The sequence below is a fragment of the Trichechus manatus genome, unplaced genomic scaffold, assembly GCF_000243295.1.
Source record: "Trichechus manatus latirostris isolate Lorelei unplaced genomic scaffold, TriManLat1.0 scaffold00187, whole genome shotgun sequence".
NCBI lineage: Eukaryota > Metazoa > Chordata > Mammalia > Sirenia > Trichechidae > Trichechus > Trichechus manatus.
In genome coordinates this window covers 560764-583195 of record NW_004444123.1, presented here as the reverse complement: position 1 = coordinate 583195, position 22432 = coordinate 560764, and the positions used below count along the sequence as shown (strand labels likewise).

The window sequence follows — 22432 nt, the reverse complement described above, 5'->3', positions numbered from 1 at the left end:
TCTAGGTCAATTGGCATAACAAAGTTTATTAAGAAAATGTTCTGCATCCTACTTTGGTGAGTGGCGTCTGGGGTCTTAAAAGCTAGCGAGCGGCCATCTAAGATGCATCAATTGGTCCCAAGTCTCCTGGAGTAAAGGAGAATGAAGAACACCAAAGTCACAAGGAAAGTATCAGCCCAAGAGACAGAAAGGGCCACATAAACCAGAGACTGCATCAGCATGAGACCAGAAGAACTAGATGGTGCCCAGTTACCACCAATGACCGCCCTGACAGGGAACACAACAGAAAATCCTTGATGGAGCAGGAGAAAACCAGAACTAAAACCATTCCCAAGGCCAACTCTTCAGACAAAGATTAGACTGGACTGTGGGACATAAAATGATACTAGTGAAGAGTGTGCTTCTTAGCTCAAGAAGATACATGAGACTAAATGGGCAGCTCCTGGCTGGAGGTGAGATGAGAAGGCAAAAAGGGTCAGGAGCTGGTTGAACAGACACGGGAAATCAGGGGTGGAAAGGAGGAGTGTGCTGTCACAGTACAGGGAGAACAATTAGGGTCACGTAACAATGTATGTATAAATTTTTGTATGAGAGACTAACTTGAACTGTAAACTTTCACTTAAAGTACAACAATAAAAAATATTTTGAATATGACTCTTCTCTAAAGTACCAGGAAGGAGAATCTAGCTTGAATGTTAGTGTGAAATACTGATTGAGTCTTAATTCGCTTTAGGTAACAATACTGAAATTTTGGAATTTATCACATGCTAATTTTTAGTGTTTGTATCTGTTCTCCCTGAGAGGAAACAGGAACCAGACCCAGTTCTCAGGGGATGCGTGAAAGTGGTTAATAGGCTTACTGAGCACTTACATTTTTATATTGTTTTTGTGTGCAATTGAGTTGATTCTGACTCATAGAGTTGCTATGAGATGTGAGTATATTTTTATAAGTTTATTAAATGCATTAATTTGTTTAATTCACCTGGCAAACATATGAAGTTGGTACTATTATTATCTACAGTTTACACCTGAGGAAATCGAGGCACAGGAAAGTCATGCACCTTAGCAAATGGTAGGGCCAGGCTTCAAATACAGATACATTGTGCAAATCTCAAACCCGTACTTCTACCCGCTGTGTGCTTCTGTGTAAGGCCATTGAAGAAAGGTCTGGCCGTAGCATCCCAGTGTTTGGGGCCCTGCCCTGGACCTGTCGTAGAGCCCTGCATGGGCTGGCGGCTTTGGCAGGGGACAGCCCTAAATTCAGATGTGGGAACTACCAGAACAAGCATGGCATCCATCCCTGAGACACTCATCACGATGCAAATAATATCACATAATTCACAGAGGCAAATACTACTAACTTCACTTTCCATACTATTCAAAACATGGGTAAATGTACTGAAATTCCAGTATGTGAACTAAAATAATAACTATGCCCTGAATGAGATAACACTGAAAATAGATACTTTCTCCACAATAAATTGATAGCGCCAACTAAGATCATGGTCACAAGTTATGACTGATGTCTCTGCAACAACAGTATAGTTAACTAGTGTCTTAGTTATCCAATACTGCTGTAAGAGATACTACAAGTGGATGGCTTTAACAAACAGAAATTTATCGTCTCGAAGTTTAGGAGGCTAGAAGTCCGAATTCAGGGCGCCTGCTCTAGGGGAAGGCTTTCTCTCTCTCTGCTCTGGGGGAAGGTCTTGTCTCTTCAGCTTGTTTTCTGGTTCCTTAGAAGTCTCCATGTGGCTTGGGTCAATCTTCCCTCATTGCTGCTTCTCTTGATTGCTTGTTTAACATCTTTTATATCTCAAAAGAGGTTGACTTATGACACACTCCACCCTAATCCTATCCATTAACATAACAAAGATAACCGGTTCCCAAATGGAATTCCCAAATGGGATAACCACAGGCACAGAGGTCAGGATTTACAACACATATTTTGGGGGGACACAATTCAATCCCTAACAACTGAGTAAGGTTATCATTTATTATTTCAACAGATGCTTTCTGAGCCCCTACGATGTGCCAGACACTGTTCTATGAGCTGGGGGTGCACCAGTGAAGGAGGCTGGAGTTAATGTCCTCGTGAGGGGAGACAATCAATAAATCCAAACCAAACCCAATGCAATCCGGCTGATTCCGGCTCATAGTGACCCTAAAGGACAGAGTAGAACTGCCCCACAGGGTTTCCAAAGTTGTAATCTTTAAGGAAGCAGATTGACACATCTTTCTCCCAGGGGGCGGCTGGTGGGCTCCAACCACCAATCTTTCTCTCAGCAGCTGAGCAACCAAGGGGCCCACATCTCAGAGGGGAAGCGAGTTGACCTCGGGTTGTGCTGACTCTTCTGTAACTCTCACACTTGGCTCTGGGTCCTCCTTTTCCATACTCATCTCACCCAAAGGAAAGCATTTGATTTTATTTTCATAACAAACTGATTTCAAATGTGCATTTGCTAGATAATCCCATGTTGTTATAATATGAAAAGGATGAAAAGCAGAAAAAACAAAATCTAGCCCATCAGCCCCAAATTCCAGTTCTTACAGAAAAGGATATTTTAAAAAATACAGGTTAAATGCTGCAATAAGTGTACTCAAATACTGGATTTATCCAGCCTGTGTCAACACTGAGTCTATATAAAATCAAGCCTGTTGCTGTCAGATCGGTTCCGACTCACAGCCACCCGGTAGGACAGAGTAGAACTGCCCCATGGGGTTTCTAACGCCGTAATCTTTACAGAAGTAGACTGCCACACGTTTTTCCAGCGGAACCACTGATTGGTTCAAACTGCTGACCTTTCGGTTAGCAGCTGAGCACTTAACCATTGTGTCACCACGGCTCCTTTATCAATAAACAAACACAAATAAAATAAACGGGTGAACAGAAAATAACATGTGATGATGGAGTAGAGAATGGTCGGGCTGCCCAGGAGGTCCTCTCAGGAGGTGATACTCAAGCCGGGAGTAATTGGCAAGAAGAAGGCCAATTTATGAAGATCTGGGGGAGGGAGGAGTCTTGTGGGCAGAAGGAAGAGCCAGTGCAAAGGCCCCAAGAATGGATTCTCAAGAAGGTGGATGTGGCTAAGCTTGGTTAGTAAGGGCTGGAGGGTCATGAGACGAGGCTGGAGGTGGACAGAAGCCAGACCAAGTAAAGCCTCATAGAATTGAGAGGAATTTGCATTGCATGAGACCCATGAGAGAGTTCCCAGTAAAGGAGTGACTTTATCTGATTTTCAGTCTAAAAAGGCTAAGTAGATATTGAACATTTTCTATGTATTTGTATATTAAAGTTTTAATTTTTTATGTCTTGGCCTGTAAGTTTTCTCATTTAAATTTCACAGCAACCCTCCTGAGGTAGGCCTTTCCTTCCCAAATTTACAGAGAAGGATGCCGAGGCTTCGAGAGTTTACTTGCTGAGGGTACAGAGCAAGTCGTGCAGCCCAGCATGCATTCACAGCAGTTTGTCTTTGCAGAGGCAAGAACCCATACTCCTGGGAGCGGTGGGGGTGACGTGAAGACCTTGTGTCAGCTGAACGATCACCAGAGTTGGGCATCAGAAAAATTGGACCCGAGTTCTGACTCTGCCACGTTTTAGCTGGGGACTCGCTGTGTCCCTCAGGTTTCTCACCGATACAGAAGGAGCAACAGTGCCTACCTCTTATGGCTATTCTGAGGTTTAAATGCAATAATATTTCTATAAATTTCTGAGGAATAGGGCCAAGGTACCTAAGTTTATAAATATTTTATCAAGATTTTGCAAGCTCCAGAGCGTATACAAATGCAATCTGGAGGAAATCCTGGGGTAGAATTTAAGAACGCAGTCTTTGGAACCTAAATCTCCAGGTTCAAATTCAAGTTCTTCCAGTAAGCAGCTCTATATCGTTGGGCGTGTTCCCTCAGATTTTTTCACCAGTAAAATGTAATTAGTAGTAATGCTTATCTCAAATGGTTGTTATGAGATTAAGTAATTTAATACAGGTAAAGTGCTCAGCAAAGTCCTTAGCACATAGCAAGCAAGAAATAATCAACAAAAACAACAAAAAAATCATTGCCGCTGTTGAGTAGATGCCGACTCATGGCAACCCCATTTGTGTCAGAGTAGAACTGCGCTCCACAGGGTTTTCAAGGAGCCGTGGTGGCGCAATGGTTAAGCTCTCAGCTGTGAACCAAAAGGCCAGCAGTTTGAACCCACCAGCTTCTCTGCAAGAGAAAGATGTAGCAGTCTGCTCCAATAAAGATTATAGCGTTGGAAACCATGTGGGGCATTCTACCCTGTCCTATAGAGTCCCTGTGTGTTGGAATCAACTTGAGGGCAATGAGTTTTTTTGTTCTTTTTTTTTTATTGTACTTTAGATGAAGGTTTACACAACAAATACTTTCTCATTAAACAGTCAGTACACATATTGTTTAATGATATTGGTTAACAACCCCATGACATGTCAATACTCTCCCTTCTCAACCTTGGAGGACCTTTTTTTCTGGTGAAAATATACATAGCCAAAGTTACATCATTTCAAAAGTTTCTACATGTACAATTCGGTGACATTGATTGCATTCTTCCAGTTGGAGGGCAACGAGTTTTGAACCTTTCAAAAGTAGAGGGCTTCTTCTGAGGAGTCTCTGGGTGGGTTCAAACAGCCTACTTTTCAGTTTAGTAGTCAAATGCTCAATCATTTTCACCACCCAGGGACTCCTAAATAAACAATAGTGATTGTTATAAGATTATTCGTGTGAAAAGACAGGACATTTTGGAAGAGAGGATGGGACTAGAAAACAATTCAGTAACTCACTTCTGGGTTCCCTTTAGCAGTTACAGGCCAATAACAGATTTGAAACATTCTTCACAGCATTGTGAGTTTAGCCCACATCTCTGTCTGCAACTTTCTTTCAGGTACTTCTCCACTCTAGAGTTTTGAGGGTTAGAATAAATGTCTGGCTTGCAGAAATATTAATTCTGTAGCAAACTTTATTGATTGGATGGTATTCTCTACTTTGTCTTATTATTAATTAAAATTTCTCGGAAGAGTCCCAAAGGATGAGCAAAAGAAAATATTGGCGCAATTCAATGGATTCTTGAGAAAATACTTTTCTTTCTGTTTTCCATTACTAAGATGCCTATAAGCATCAAGAAGAGAACTGTACAGTTTCCTAGATGCTTATAGACATCTTAGTAATGATCAGATCCATCAACCAATAGATAAATCAATTAGCAAGAGAAAGTCTCACCCATCTTCTTAAAGACTCCAGTTAAAGGCATCTGCTTTAATTAAATGTGTTAACATTTTGTTTCTACCTGTAGAATGCGCCAACCTTTTTGATTGCTTCATATAGGCTAAGACATCTATTTAGAATTTAATGAGAAGATCCACGGGTCCAAGTACTCACGTGCAATCTTCCTTGTTGTTGTCGTTCTGTGCCATTGAGTCGATTCTTACTCATAGCAACCCTGTAGGACAGAGTAGAATGGCCCCATAGTTTTTCCTAGTCTGAAATCTTTACAGGAGCAGATTGCCAGGTCTTTTCTCCTGCAGAGCCGCTGGTGGGCTTGAACTGCCGCCATTTTGGGTTAGCAGCCAAGCACTTAAACTTGCAATCTTCCTTAAGCTTCATATTTACTTGGAGGTTTATTACTAACCACAGAGTGGCAAGCCAAAGGTTGCCAGGCAATCGTTTAACCCAGAGAGGATTCTACTCAAGACAGTGTAACATGGGGTGAGAAGCAGCGCCAATCTGAGGTATGGGGGATGGGCCGGTTAGTCTCCATTTGCCTCTAGATTCATTCTCTGTCCTTCACTGCCCTACTCTGTGCCCGGGATGCTGACTTCCAAAATCTGCCTCGCCTGGAATCTTTCCCTTTGGCTTCCAGCTGGGTTTGATCGAAGGGCGGAGAGAGAGTTCAGGTTTTTACTTTTCCCACTTCCTCTCTTTGGCACCGCTGTTTGGCAAGGCTGTATTCCTTCTCTATGGCGACAGCTTCCAGGGGGCAGCCCTCTCCACTGGACATAGGACTTGCTGGCTTCTGGGAACGGCTTCTTCCCTTTGCCCCTCAGGTCTTGGGGACAATAGCTTCCCACCATTGCAAGTCCCTGAGTACTTTAACATCCCTTTTTGAGTCTCTCAATCCTGCCTACACCTCCATAAATGGTCTTTTCATTAAATTCTGTTCAAATATCCCCTTGAGTACGCCATCTGTTTCCTGCTGAGATCCTGATTGATACAGGGGAGAACATTTCGAGCCATTACACAGGTACCTTTAGCGGTGGGTGGGCTGACAGAGGCATTTGATCACAAGGAGGGGAGATTTGAAAGAGCATTTTTTGAGACTAGAGAAATAGAGAAATGCTTCCTCATGTTTCCACAGAATGATTTCTTAGTCAAGTAGCTTTTTAAACACACGGTATCATGTTTACTACCCACAAGCCCATTTGGCCAGAGAGTGGACATGAGATTTTGGTTTGGAAATAGTGCTGTGATGTGCTGTTGCTTAAGATAAAGAGGCCACTTCTTCCCTGGGTCTGTGGTTCTATTATCCAGATCTTTCAAACATCTATGTTCATAGCTGATACTCCCATCTCTATATCTTTATGGTTGCATTACTCATAGATGTGTTTCTTTGTCTTATTAACTAAAATCTAAGCTCTTGAGGGGAGGAGTCCACGGTTTTTAGCCTCCTGCCCAGTCTCAGGAGTCCCTGGGTGGTACAAACGGTTAGTGCACTTGGCTGCTAACTGAAAGGTTGGAGGGTTGAGTTCATCCAGAGATACCTCAGAAGAAAGGCCTGGTGATCTACTTCCAAAAAAACCAGCCATTGAAAACCCTACGGAGTACAGTTGTACTCTGACACACATGGGGGTCACCGTGAGTTGGAATCAACTCAATGGCAACTGGTTTGGTTTCGTTTAGTAACTAGGTACACACTTTAAACATAAACCCATTGCCATTGAGTTGATTCTGACTCATAGCAACTCCATAGCACAGAGTAGAACTGCCCCATAGGGTTTCCAAAGAGCAGCTGGTAGATTTGAACTACTGACATTTTGGTTATCGGAAAGACTCTTAACCACTGCGCCACCAACACCTTGAACATGGTGGGTGTTTATTAATAACAGGTTATTAAATACTTAACTTACAAAAACACTTCTCACTCGTTCCTGGGTGTTTTTGTAGAACCTAAGTTTCAGATGTCTTTGGGGGAGCCTTTGTTTGCATGGCCCTGACTGCTCCATTGGAACAAGAATGGTTCATGGGAAACCATGAAGGCAGGTTGGAATTACACAGCACTTGCATTCACTTGGAGAAAATTTGGTTGCATTTCACATTTCAGGTCCAGCAAATAAGCTTCCAACACAGAGACAGGAGGATCTATATTGGCTTAAGTGAAAGATAAATCTGGGTTTCATCAGCATGAGAGTGAGAACCAACACGTCTTCAGATGAATAACTTGTCTGAAAGGCAACATAAAGGCCGCCAACAATGGAAGCTTGAGAATGGAGTCCTAAGGGGTGGTACGAGAGGCAGAGAAAGAACAAAGAGGAGACATGCCCACACATGAACTAGAGCATGACCCTGAGCGTGCTCAGGTACACGAGTAGAAATGGTCTCCTGGAGGAACAAAATGCCCATGGCAGACAATGATGCAGTACCTGCCCGAGTGTAGACTGAGCTTTCAGTCGTGGAAGTGTCCTGGTGGCCTCCAGTCCAAGCTGTAGCACTTAGACTTTGAAGCATCGGAACAAATGCACTACCTGAGTCGGACGATATCAATAAATCATTCAAAACCTTCATCTGGGAGGATGGGGAGCTTAGTTCTTACGGGAGAAATAACCAAACAAAAGCCTCCATGCTGCTCAGAAATACCTTAGTGAGATTAATACTTAATTAAATGCAAGTCCGGAGCCAAACATAATACACTTGCAATACGTTCCCTCTAAATGTGATGGAGAAAATGCTTGGGAAAGAGACAGAGGAAGGGTAGACTCAACAGAAAACCAGCGATACGAAGCAAGTAGGAAATCACAGAAATCTAGAATCAGGTTGTTAGGGTTGGAAGGAATTTCAGTCATACGTCTACTTGTAAATTTCCTAAGCAGAGAGATAGCGAGGACAAGAAAGGTTGAAAACCCTAGCTGAAAGGGCACCCCCACTTCAGAGCCTACTCTGCTCTTAATTAGAGATTTTTACATTCTAGCCCTGGTGGTGCAATAGTTACGCACTTGGCTGCTAACTGAAAGGATGGTAGTTCGAATCCACCCAGCGGCTCCATGGGAGAAAGACCTGACAATGCGCTTCTGTAGATATTATAGTCCCATGGGGTTGCTGTGAGTTAGAATCGACCCAACAACAAACAACAGCAGCAGCAGCATTATTTTATTAATGACTCATCAATACAGACAAAACCATTTTCCTAACCTGGCCCTTTTCCCTCTCTATCGGATTGACTTGGTGTTTCTGACGAGAGGACCTTCTCCTTTGAAGCTGAGGGATGGGGCTAAGGTGATGAGGAGCTATTCTAGGGCAGGCATCTTGCTGGACACACAGGGTTTCTTAGTTCTCAGGACACGCCCATTTAATGAAGGAGAACAGTAAGGCTATGAGAAGTAATTTGCTCAGGTTGTGGGATCTTTGGGGCGCTGGTGGTGCAATGGTTAAGAGCTTTGCTGTTAACCAAAAGGTCGACAGTTCAGATCCACCAGCCACTCCTTCGAAAATCTATGGGGCAGCTTAGTTCTATTCTGCCCTATAAGGTCACTATGAGTTGGAATCAACTTGACAGCAATGAGTTTGGTTTGTTGGTTTTGGAGGGATCTTCAGCTGTCTCCTCATCTGGAAACCAAGATGACTGTGAGCTTCCCATATGAAAGATCACAGGAACTGTCAATATTGGACGAGGGGTAAAGTGTTTGTTAATATGGTTGGCGTGTGTACTGTATGGGAGCACGGGTTGTTTCAGGCTGAAAACATTTCCCACATGCCCCGCGGAGCCCTGCTGCAGTCCTGTGACCAGGACTGCTAAGTCCTAGTCTTCCGTCCCTTGGACTCAGTGGTTGGTTTACGGGGAGGCATGTGGTCCAAGAGACTCAGTCAGAATCCTGCTCTTGGTTGACTTACGGAAATTGGGAGAGAGAAGTCCTCTTTCCACTCTAAGGCGGAAAGGATAATAATGCCAATTATTATTATTTTTACCTCAGTTGTATGAGGCACTTCCCTAAGCTCTTTGATGTATTAACTCATTGAACCTCAAAGCAAGCCTATGCATTCGCTGCTACTGCTACCCATATTTTAAAGACCAGGGAACAGAAGCACAGAGATAAAATGAATCTGGGAGCACCAGTAATTGTTTCCCTGCTCCTGGAGAGTGTCTAGTGCAGAAGAAACCAAATAGAATCAAGTGAGATGAAGGAAGGAGAGAGGGAGAGAGAGAATGGATCTGATGGCATTGAGTCCTGTATCCCAGCCTCTGAAGGCCTGATGTTCACATCTTTTCCTTTGTTCGAAGGAAATCTTTCAGTTCTCTTCCCAGACAGGTGAGTTGAAATGATTTCTTCTGTTTAAGTTAATTTAAGTCGGGCTTCTATGACTTGTAGTGAAGTAGTCATAACACCTTATTGATGGTATGGGGTTTCTCAAGCCAGAGGACTTACACGAGACTCTCATACATAGTATACTAAATAAATAAATTAGATTTCAATAAGACACACAGCTGTTGATATTTCGATGTGTCCGTTTCAGTGATGGATAACCACGTTGTCATTTACTGCCTCAAGCTAATCTTACATGCTCACTTGGAGTGACAGAACTTAAAGCTAAACACCATTAGAAAATCGAATTTCTTTGGTTCAGAATTTATTGTCAAGATTCAAAACTGTAGATTACAAAAGATAATCAAGACAAAATAAAGTTTGATTAAATTTTTTAAAGTAGTATGACTGTAGCTTACTCCTCCGTGGGACCATACATGTGATGACTAGAGAAAGCTTTTATTTACAGGTAAGAAAAGGCCCAAAGAGGTTGATTTGCTCAAGGATCCAGAAACAGACAGAAGGATTGGAAGCTGCTGCCCTTCTCCTTCCCTTCTACAAGTTCATCATCCAGTCTGGTGGCCTTCTTTGAGGATGGGTGTAGACAAGGCAGACAGTACCCTCCAGGAATCTCCAGGCAGCCATAGGCAGTAAGGTCCCTTTTCTGCACCTCCCTCACCATCCTTCTGTCCAGCTTCTTCTGTGTAAATCCTCAGACAGAACTGTGCGGGACAGTGTTGGTCTCTTCAAAAAAACCAAACTCATTGTCGTCGAGTCGATTCCGACTCATAGTGACCCTATAGGACAGAGTAGAACTGCCCTGTAGGGTTTCCAAGGAGAGGCTGGTGAATTTGAAATGCCAACCTTTTGGTTAGCAGCTGAGCTCTTAACCACTGCGCCACCAGGGCTCTTAGAAAGTTTAAAAAAAAAAGTTAAAAAAACACTTGCCACTGAGTCGACTCCAACTCATGGTGACCTCAGTTGTGTGATAGAGCAGAACTGTGCTCCAAAGGGTTTTCAAAGGCTGGTGTTTTGGAAGTAGATTGCCAGACCTTTCTTCCGAGGCACCCCGGGTGGACTTAAACCTCCGACCTTTCGGTTAGCAGCTGAGCACATTTCAGCTCTCTGCACCATCCAGGGCATCCTGTTAGAGAGCGGCAGGTTGCCGTTCCTCTGTGGACTGAAGGACTGGCCCTAGGATCAGACCCACACAGGAGTGAGTCACGAGGATCCCTCCCAGGCTGGCCTGCCACTTCTCAGTCACCCAGTCAGAGACCCCGAGTGTGCGTGGGTGCTTATCTCGAAAATCTGTCAAAGCGGAGACATTTGAGGGAAACTAATTAAGTTACTGACAGCGTGCCTCAGTGAAAGCGGGAGCCACGGCAGGCAGCCGGGAATCCGCCGTGCGTCATTGCCTTGAGCGAGAGTCTGAACGTGAACGCACAACCCTTGGGAGCTACTCTCAGGCTTGGCGCACTCCCCCAAGTGAAAACGGAGGGGCCCCCGAGAGCACACTGCTGTCTTCCGAGGCCTGTGGAGGGACTACTTGTCTTAACTGATGGCTGAACAATTCAGACTTCCCCACACACAGTTTGGAGGCTTATATTGTATATATCCCTACAGCCCGATTGTGAAAGTGTTGAAGACAGAAACGAGGTCCTGTTGGGTTTCTCGGTATTCTCTAGCAGAGCAAGCCTGCAGCGTCCGTGAAGGAGAAGGTTTGCACACAGGAAGAATTTTATTTAGTATAGATGTATCTCTTTCATGTATAAACCACAGATTCAGAGAGCTGTTTGAGAATTAGGTTTTGGTAAACTACACTGCATTTGAAATTCACCGGGAAGGCTTGGTAGGACCTGTTCTCTGATGCGCCCCTCCCCTCCATCACTCTGCAAAGCCGCCATCCTTGTGAGGCAGAAAAAGGGCTTCCTAATTTCTTTGATTTTTATTCCGGGTCTTATATTTCTCAGCAGTGTAGCTTGCACACCATCTAAACTGCTCATTACAAGTACAGACGACTGGGATTTTTCCACCCTCCAGCCCCCAGGAATCTGCACTGTTAGCAAGATCTTTGGGCAATCCTTTTGTATCCTACCCCCTGGGAACCACTACCTTCCTGGAGCTCAGTATTGCGGAATTACTGAAAATTACAAGGTGCCTGTAATGTCACATGGCTTTTGTGGGTTACCTTGTTGGTTACGTGAACTGTTGTCAAGTGAAGTGCCCTTTGCTGATCCGAATTCCATGGTCTGCTGTAGAGGTTCCGCTTTCAGTGAGAATCCCTTTCTCTAGGTAGTCCTGATGCTTCTGCCTGTCGAAACTTCCCACACTATATTCTTTTAGCCCAGAGCCCTATTGCTGGTCAACTGATCTGATGATTTAATTTAGACGAGAGAAGGCTTTTTCTTCACACGTAACTAAATTCTAGCAGCTGCCTTCAGTGACAGCTCAAAAACAGAAGTGAAGTCAAGGACGTCTGGCAGCGTAGGAGGGTGGTGGGGAGTCATATCTGACTCTCACGGCACGTGCAAATGACCCTACCCATTTCAGGTCACCATGACCCTTCAGATGACTAACTTCCATGCCTCTGGGCAGTTTCTAAGATGCCCTCTTCCCCTTACAAACACGTGGATTACCTAAAAAATACAATCGTCTGCAGAAGAGTGAAATCGTTGCCAGATGTTGGGTGAACAAATGTTCTAGGAGAAGACCCTGTGTTCAGAAAGGGAAGGTAAGATGAACTAACTCGAATAGGTTTGTGAGCAAGGCAAATTCGTCTTAAAGAGAAGATCTACTTTTGCTAAACGGGAATCAACTCTTTTAGTACACTACTTCCTAAAGGACTTCTGTGGGATTACTCAGGCTCCATGTAGACCCAAAGAAGCCCTGGTGGCGCAGTGGTTAAATGCTAGGCTGCTAACCCAAAGGTGAGTGGTTCGAACCCACCAGCCGCCTCACAGGAGAACGACGTGACAGTCAGCGTCTGTAAAGATTACAGCTTGGAAACCCTGTGGGGCAGTTCTAGTTTGTCCTGTCGGGCTGCTGTAAGTTGGAATCGATTTGATGGCAGCAGCTTTGGTTTTATACAGACTCAGTGTTGACACAGGCTGGATAAATCCAATATTTGAGTACACTTATTGCAGCATTTAACCTATATTTTTCAAAATATCCTTTTCTGTAAGAACTGGGATTTGGGGCTGATGGGCTAGATTTTGTTTTTTCTGCTTTCTATCCTTCTTGTGTTGTAACAACATGGGATTGGCTAGTAAACGCACATTTGAAACCAGTTTGTTACGAAAATGAAATCAAATGCTTTCCTTTGAGTGGGATGAGTATAGAAAAGAAGGACCCCGAGCCAAGTGTGAGAGTTACAGAAGAGTCAGCACAACCCGAGGTCAACTCGCTTCCCTCTGAAATGTGCGCCCCTTGGTTGCTGGTAGGAGCCCTGGCGGTGCAGTGATTAAGTGCTCGGCTGCTAACAGAAATATTGGTGTTTCGAATCCACCAGCCTCTCGGGAGAAAGATGTGTCAGTCTGCAGTTCTACTCTGTCCTATAGGGTCATTATGAGTTGGAATTGACTTGACCACAACGAGTTTGGTTTTGGGTGGTTGCTGGTGGGTCCTCAGTTCCTGGTGAGAAATCCTACTAGAGGCAAGACACTTGCTTTGAGTTCAACATGCCTTCGAAAACTGAGAAAGGAGCCCTGGCAACTCAAAGGTTAAGCGGTCGGCTGCTAACCCAAAGGTTGGTGGTTTGAACCCACTCAGCAACTCTGTGGGAGAAAGACCTGGTAATCTGCTTCCATAAATATTATAGCCTAGAAACCTCTGTGGGGGCAGTTCTACTCTGTCACATGGGGTCTCTAAGAGTCAAAAATCCACTTGACAGCATCTAACAACCACAGAAAACTGAGATGAGAAATCTACTGATCATGTGGCCAACGGTTTAACCCAATGACACAACATGGGCCCAAGGAGCTGTAATCACTGGTTTGCTTCCAGTGTCTGCGAGTCACTTTGTCTAATTAGAGGCCAAAGCTTTCATGCTGATTCCATCCAGCTATCTCAGAACGTGTGTTTTTACTCCTAAGGAAGACTAGATAATTGAGGACAGAGGGGTTTTTGATAACTTGACACATCTCAGTAAAGATAATGACAAAAGAACAAAAGGAAGGCCACCTATGTTCTGCCTGTTTCTAACAGTATTTTGATTCCAACAACGGCATCAATAGATATTTTGTTCCTTCATGACAAAGCCACGATCCTTATCTGAAACCGTCGGGGCCTGATGGATTTTTAAATTATTTTGTTTTTCAGATTTTCGAAAGCGAATGAAATGCATATATTGTTTATTTTATAACATCCTCAGCAGGATCTGGGTAACCACCTTGTAATAAATAACAGTATATCTATAGAAAAACATACAGTAATCATATAAAGTGGGATAAATAAATACTATAAACAGTCCCAAGTCTGTTTAGATTGAGTTTTGCTGCCAAATGAGTTGTGTCAAACTTAAAACAAAAACAAAATAATGTGGTTTTTAGAGATTTTTAGATTTGAAATTGGAAATAAAAGATTATAGATTTATATCTGTCTGTAGCTTGAAACCATTCAGGAATCTATATTTTCAATTCTTACTAACTTCACTGGGTAATGTATCCCATACATTATTGGCCTAAAACATCTTCTTTAACACTAAAAATGTTACATCTAATTTTTATACCCATTAGTTTGTCACCGTACTCCCGGTGACTCAGTGATTTTATTATTTCTGGTTGTGGTAAGCGTCTTAAGGCTCAGTTTCCTCTTTTAGACAGTTGCATTTGACCTTGTGCACGGCACCTAGAAAGATCCTTTGACTGCAAGCAAGAGAAGCAGATTCTGACTTAGGCAATAAGGGACTTTATCAGGAGGCTGTGGAATGAAAAGACAGCTGAAGGACCCTGCCTGGAACCAGCAGGAATCAGGGAAGCTTTCGGATGGAGCTTAGGGATATTTCATTGGCCTTCCCACCTCCACCTCTCTTCATTCTGAGTCACTGTGCTGAAGATCAAGCCCCAGGCAAGTCTGAGGGGCTGAGAGAAGCCTGTGCCCCCCACCTGCTAGATAACAGCCTCACACTTTGATTGGCACTCCCACCACGCATGAGAAAAAGGCGGGGATGGGAGAATCATTCCACGACAGGAAATGAGGCTGCTGTTACAAGAATGCAAATGGACCCTGATGACAACACAGAACAAAACACACCTCACAAAAGTCCTCTGCACCCAGTGCCGACCCTACAGGACAGCACCTGGCAGATTCCAGGATTTCCAGGATTCAGAAACCCTGGTGGCGTAGTGGTTAAGAGCTACAGCTGCTCATCGGTGGGCACTTTGAATCTGACAGGCGCTCCTTGGAAATCCTATGTGGCAGTTCTACTCTGTCTTACAGAACTGCTATGAGTCGGAGTCGACTGACAGCAATGGGCTTGATTTGGTTTTGGATCTGAACTTCGGCTTTTCGTTGTTTTGAGTTGCCGTTGGGTCAGTTCTGACTCCTGGTGACCCCGCGCGTGCAGAGTACAACTGCTCCACAGGGTTTTCAAGGTTCTGGCCTTTGGAAGCAGATAGCCAGAACTTTCTTCTGAGGTTCTTCTGGGTGGGTTTGAACAGCCAACCTTTTGGTTAGTAGTCCAGTGCTTAACCATTTGTGCTACCTGGAGCCCCCTTCCTTGGATTTTTAGGGGTGTGCAAAGCCTATTTTGAGGCCGTCCCTCATACAAAATTCACTTCATCCTGCCACAGGTGAGTGGCTCTCCTCGAGACTGCAGGGCTGGAGTAGCCTGCCCTTAGACCTTATTCTCTCTTGGTACAATTACTGAGTTAGTTTCAGAGTGGTTGTTTAACAAGGAGTATTTCCTACCAAGGCAACACTGACGGGGGAAGCTTAAGGGCAGAAACCAGGTCATCAGTAAGAAAATCCAAATACATATTTAGATTTTCACCTATAATCTACATAAAAATAGCAAAGCATATACCACATGGATCAAGAACCAAGAAAATGAGTATGGTCTTCACTCCTTCATTTACTGCTTAAACTTCGAAAGAAGAATAGTATTAAACTCCGTAAGCCCCATGTTTCTTTAAGTGGCTTTTCAAATGGCAAGCAATTTTCACAGGCAGGCGCTGATGTGTGCGCTCAGTCTCAGTCTGAACGGTTGATAATATACATTTCTTACCTGATACTCATATTCTGTGAAAGGCAACAGCTCAGAATCAATGAAAGAGCTGGAGCTTCCGTTATAGGTCAGCATTGGGTTTGATTTTCCAGGCTGAGTTGCTATTTGCCTTCGGTACAGTTCATAATACAGAACTTTTCCATTTGGCTGAAGTGGCTCTGCCCACACGAGGGTAACGGTGGGCTGGAATCCTCCTGGAGCCATCTGTACCTCTAGGTGGGGAGGGGGTTGCATCAGAGGTGGAGTTTCAGGGGTCTCTATGGGTGTCCAGTCACTGGACGCACATCCCAGCATGGTGCACGCTTGAATGCGAACTTCATACCTTTAGGACATAAGACAGAAATCACTGATTATCAGCAGAATAGATTTTCATGGGAAGAATCTTTAAAAGCCCAAGTGTTTTCAGAAAAAAAGAGAAATAATTTTAAATAAGTTTATTTATATTTATAACCTGGTGCTGTTGAGTCGATTCCAACTCATGGCAACCCTGTGTGTGTCAGAATGGAGCTGTGCTCCTTAGGGTTTCCAATGACTGATTTTTTGGAAGTAGATCTCCAGGCCTTTCTTCTGACGCACCTCTGGGTATATTCCAGACTCCAAACTTTTGGTTAGCAAATGAGCGCCTTAACTGTTTGCACTACCCAGGGGCTGTTCTTCTATATAGCTGACCCTTTTAAAAATAACAAAGTCCTATTTCGTTGGAAGTCTTATGTTTTAAATATTCCTGGTTTTCCAAACTAAAGGGAAGATTCTCATCTGCCTGGAATGGGTGGACACAATTCTTCTCCTAAACAGGAATGTATGGAATGAATAAACTCTTAATCTTCTTTCCAGTGTAAAAATTCTGGTGCTCTGCAGAATTACTTAACATGGTGGTGAAGAAGGCATGCCTTGGGGAGGATGTGCTGGGTTTTGGCAGCCCTGGGCTCCTCCAGCCTCGTACGGCTAAATGATTTCCCACAAATATGTGAGGGAACATCATGGAGTTAAGGTCTCAGCGGTGATAAATCCCCTCACCTGATACCTGACATCTTAAAACAGGCCCTCTTCTACCACCCAAAGACCTTTGGGGGCCAGAGTTAAGCCAGCTACACTCGGGATTATCAATCATGGAGACACCTTATCACCATCCAGTTAAACTCAACCAATCAATTACGTTTGCCTCAGAGCTGGCCTGCCTCGTGGAAGTCTATTTACATAGCAGGGACAGGGGCTTTTGTTACTAACAAGTGCCTATGGCTGACAATGACAGCTTTTTTCCCTGTTTCCTATGCCCTAGAGATTTTCTGACGCCCGAATTTTCCCTCCGACTCCTAGACCCAACCTCCCTTATGTTTCTAGCCACCTCCCCTTCATTTCCTACCTTCCCCCTTTGCTCCTCCAATCGCTGCTTTCTGTTCTCTTGCTTGCTTGCTTTCTGTTTCCTCTTTTCCCCTTTTCAATACTCTGTGTATTTCTTTGCAAAAGGAGCCCTCGGGCACAGTGGTTAAGCGCTCGACTGCTGACCGAAAGGTCAACCTTTGGAACCCATCAGCCACTCCACAGGAGAAAGCTGTGGCAGTCTGCTTCAGTAAAGATTACCTCCTTGGAAATCCCATGGGACAGTTCTACTCTGTTTTATAGGGTTGCTATGAGTTGGAGTCCATTCGACAGCACACAGCAACATTCCTTTGTGAGGAGTCCTGGGGGTGCAAGGGTTAAGCGCTCGGCTGCTAACGGAAAGGTTGACCAGCGTCTCTGCAGGAGAAAGACCTGGAGATCTGCTCCTGCAAAGATTACAACCTCCAAAACCAGAAAACCCTACGGGGCAGTGTGATTAGGTCACATGAGGGTCACTATGAGTCGAAATGGACTACTCCGACTACCCGATACCTAAGAACAACGGCCCTTTGTGCCGTCCTTCACTCCGCTCTCCTGCTCCTTCCTCCTTTCCTCTCCTCCATGCCCATCTCTTGGTCTCCAGCTCTTCATCTCACCAAGCTGACCCCGGCAGCCCCCGGGGGGCTGAGCCCCGTGATGCGCTACCAGTTCATAGTGAACAAGGCTATGGCTGCGTATGGCACAGCTGACCTCTAAGCAATCCCATGAAGTCAGTTTCGGTTATCCGTGTACGGATTATTAATTCCCTGGTTATTTGTGATGTTTTAAAAATTCTGGATCAGATTCCTCCTGCTGTCGAGGTTATTCCCAGGCTACTTCTTCCCATGGACCAGTTGGGGGTGCTCCAAGGAAAACACACCAACTTGGCAATATTTGTTAAATATTAATCTATTAAAAAAGAAGACTACCGAAAAAGAAATCCAACTCCGTGATCCATGTGATGGATTGAATTGTGTCCCCCAAAACGATATGTGGAAGTCCTAACCCAGGGTCCCTGTGACTGTGACCTTGTTTAAAAACAGAGTCTTTAAAGATGTTATCAGCGAACATGGTCCTCAGCTAATCTTGTGATGTCCTATGAAAGAGGAGAAGAGACACAGAAAGACAGAGGGAAAACAGCGTGTGGCCACAAAGTTATGCTACAGCTGTACGCCAGGGAATGCCTGGGTCTACCAGAAGCTGAGAGAGACCAAAAAAAAAAAAGGTCTTTCCCTAGAGCCTTTAGGGAGAACATGGTCCTGCAGCACCTAATCAGACTTCCTAATCAGACTTCTAGCCTCCAGGACATAAGAGAATAAATTTCTGTTCTTTATAAGCCGCCCAGTTCATGATATTTTGTTATGGCAGCTCTAGGTAACTAATACAAACCCTAACTTACGAGACACGGAGTTCTGTTTACATCATCAGTCACGAGTCTTTAATTAGAATGAATAATGATGAGACATCACTCAAAGCCTCACATATCATTGCTAGTTTAGCAGATAAATCAAACTTTTTTTTTCAGCTTGGAAAATTATGTCCCTTTCACATCTGGAAGACCTTTGTATTCTCTAGAAATCTTTTTCAGTAATGATTTCAAAGGGGAGCGAATTGATGAGACTTTTAAAACTTGCAGGCAGAGTCAGGTAAAGAGGGGCCAGCATACAATGCACAGCTCTGCAGTCAAGGTGGGCCTTTGTCATGCTCTATATCAAGGCAAGATAAAAGCCAGCTCACATACACAGCATGTGGATTAGCTGGGGAGGATACCTGCGGACGTTTTAATTACTGTTTAATATTTAATACGACCCTAAATAATTCTCACAAGTAGATGCACAAGACGACGAATGTTTCATTTAAACAGCACTATATGTCAGAGATAATTATAGGAGGGATTCAATCCACACATCAGTAGATTACCATAATAGCTGAAGTTTACCTACGGTGGTTGGAAATCAACACAATTCTACCCTTTAATTCTTGTAAGTGGATCTGTTCATTTTACTAAATTTTAAGCATTTTTTATTACTTTTTTATTACTCTTTTCTCTGGGGATGTAAATTACTTAAAATGTGACGCGGAAAAATGCCAAGCAATCTTTTAAACTACGGGAGAGGAGGCGGTGGTAAGATTCCTCTGTATGGAGAGCAATACCCTTTCATGCATGTTGGGAAGTCCAGAGAGGACCTCTGGGAATTCCTGGGTTAGCAGAGAGGCACTGTCCTGAAAAAGCCTGAGATCAGAGCTGGGGGAATTCTGAGGGGGGTGTGTGTGTGAAGAAGTACAGTCGAAGTAGCCCCATTATCTCTAGAAGAAGGGCTGGATTCAGTAAAAATGGCTCTCTCCAAGACATATTCTGGTTCAGCACCTTTGGCTGATCATAGCTGTCACCAACTGACACTCTTAACGTGCTTTTAAAGAATGTTTCATTTTCTTCACTGCCTGGGTCACAAGGCCCCACTGGGGCTCTTAGAACTGTCAACGGGCCTGCATGTTTCCAGGAGGGACTAGACTGAGGGAACTGGCCTCATCTCTGCACTGCTTGTTCCAGACATCATGATGAATCATGCATATTTCTGAAAGACTAACTCTCAAAATGTCACCTGCAAGAATTCTTCTCTCCAGGAATTAACCAAACCAGCTTTGCTGGATAAGAATATGCTTCATCCATTGTTGATGGTTAAGTGGATGGGGTTGGGACGTCATCCCATCTTGCTTTTATAGTTAGCACTAGAACTGCCTGAACACTCATGCAGTAGAAATGACAGTGGCTCGCTCAGTCGGTTACCTACCTCTGAAATGGCTGTAGCTGACTGACTACAAATGACCGTGTACCAAAAGAATTATGAGTTGTGTTTACGTGTATGATTTTTGTTTCTCTTTCAAACAGCTCGCGGATGAAGAGGGTGTAGTTGACAATATCACCATTTGTCTTCACTGGAGGGTCCCAATTCACTAAGATCTCCTGAGAGTCCTTGGACTGCAATTTCGGAGGTTCCATCCCTGACGGAGCTGAGGGGTTCGTTCGCTCTTTGACGAGCGGACTCATAAGACCACCTTGGCTGTTGTTGGCAGTCACCGTGTAGCCATACTCCACACCCGGGGTGAGGGTGAAATCATGATAGCGAGTTTCTAGTCCAGTATATACAATGGCTCCATCCCTCCTAAGCTCGTAACTTCTGATTTGGCCATTTGGTTTTCTCGGAGGTTTCCAGGTGATTTCTATTGATTCTGAGCCTGTGACTTGCAATGTTGGAGCGTCCATGTTCTGTGGTGGGGCCTCCAATGTCCAGGCGGATATGGACCCGGTAGCCGTACAACCACCATTGGTGCAGGCTACTAGGGAGAAATTATATTGGGTATAAGGCCGCAGGTGAGAAAGCAGCATGGAGTGGCCCTGCCCGGCATGGTACTCCTTACCATCAAACCTAAGGAGATATTTAGTGATCTTTCCATTTTGAATGGATGGTGGTGACCAAGATACATTTATTTGAGTGGCACTGATGGCCCGAAGAGCTGGAGGGCTGATCCCTTCTGGAGCAGCCTCGGGAGTTTTGATGTTGGTGGGTTTGCTGGTGGAGCAGCCTGCGCTTGTGCAGGCTAGGACTGCATAACTGTAAGTGGAGACAGGAAGCACCTCTTCATCCGTGTAATTGAAAGTCACAGCATCAAAGCTGAAAGGATAGAGCATTCCGTTCCTTTGAAGCCTATAGGACTGGATAATGCCATTAGACTGTTCTGGTGGGACCCAGGAAATAAGCAGTCTTGGGGGATGCATAGACACGTGGGATATCTCAGGTGGAGAGAGACCTTCTGGAGGTGCTTGCTCCGTCTTCACCACATTCCAGGAGCTACAGGTATGGCCTGCTGAGTTCCAAGTGTTGATTTTATATTCATATCGCGTCCACGGCCGCAAACCTGTGTCATTATACGTAAATGAATTCTTTTCAGTATTATATTCTATGAAAACAATTTTCTCATCAGCGGGGATTGTCTGGTTCCCCCAAGCTTTTCCCTCGAAGCATCTGCGAATCACTTCATAGCGAATTATCTTTCCATTTGTGTTAACAGGCTGAGACCAGCTTAGCTCAACACTGGTGGACCCCACAGACTGAACCGTGGGAGCCAACTGAGAGTCAGGAGGGGCCTCGTCTGTCCGCAGAGGCTGGGGGGCTGAGTGCGCACAGCCGGCCCTGGTGCAGGCCTCCAGGGTCAGCGTGTAGAGAGTGGAAGGATCCAGGCGACGGAAGAAAAATTGACGCTTCAAGCCCGAGTACTCCAGGATACCATCGCTGAAGAGGCTGTAAGTCTGCAGGAAGAAGAGAAGCAAAGGGAATCATTTACAGCATACGCCTTCATGGTGTTGCTGTTTTGTGCATCGTAACCCTTTCTCCCCTTTCATTCCTTATCTTGATGACCTTAATCCAGAAGAAGCATTCTGAGATTAATTTTGGGAATGCGATCTTCTCCAGTTAATCTAAACTCTGCAGAAAGAGGAACAGTAACTTCCTTCCTTCCTCTCTCCCTCCTCCTCCTTCCTCCTTCCTCCATCTTTCTCTGTCTCCTTCCTTCCTTCCTCCTTCCTTCGCGCTCTCTCCCCCCTCCCTCCCTGCCTCCTCCCTCCCTTTCTGTCTTGTTTGGGTAATACCTAAACATTTTCTAAAAGCTAAAGGTTATTGAGCCTAATTCTTTGACTTGAACAGTTTTCATCCTTTTTCTTTTTTAAAGCAGTGAATAGTATTCATATCCCCTATTTTGTGCTTCTGGTCTCATCCCGAGTAGGGTAAATAGGGCCTATCTACACTGTCCATCTCCCTCAGCAGTAGCTGGGAACTGGGATTCTAACGCCTCATCTTTTGTAACAAGGTACCAGGGCTGATAATGTGTCCGTGTGTGTGCGTATGATATAATATATAATATAAATATATAATATTTATCGTATAAATATTACATAATATTTACAAATTCATTTATAAAGTAAATACATTTTATTAATAAATTTATAAAACTTTATAAATATTATTATATGAATATATAATGTAAACTTTGAATACTAGAAGATGGGGGGAAAAAAACTCTGTTTTCTCTTGCAAGCCATGGAAGAATTGATTGCTCCTTTGGGGCAAACCATTCTTTTGTTCTGGTGAAAACAATCTGAACACTCATTATACAAATACAGAAGAAGTTTTCACCCTGTATTATTCTCTGTTCTTTGGGAAAACGGGAAGAAACTTAACTTGAATGTAGAGGTTTGTGAAGAGTAGTCTTCCCGTCTCTTCCTGCTTCACCACTCCTGAGGGACACGGCCCACTCCTGTATATGGCAG

At 44.2% G+C, this 22432-nt stretch overlaps 1 protein-coding gene across 1 annotated transcript in view; it reads right to left on the bottom strand.

Moving 5' to 3' along the window:
- USH2A (usherin) overlaps positions 1–22432 on the bottom strand; it is a 551884-nt gene that overhangs the window by 32247 nt on the left and 497205 nt on the right. Inside the window, exons 44-45 of the mRNA XM_012558807.1 lie at positions 19899–21415; positions 15748–16069 (exon numbers count right to left, since the gene is read on the bottom strand). Coding sequence (XP_012414261.1) covers positions 15748–16069; positions 19899–21415 — 1839 coding nt within the window. The remainder of the gene's footprint in view (positions 1–15747; positions 16070–19898; positions 21416–22432) is intronic.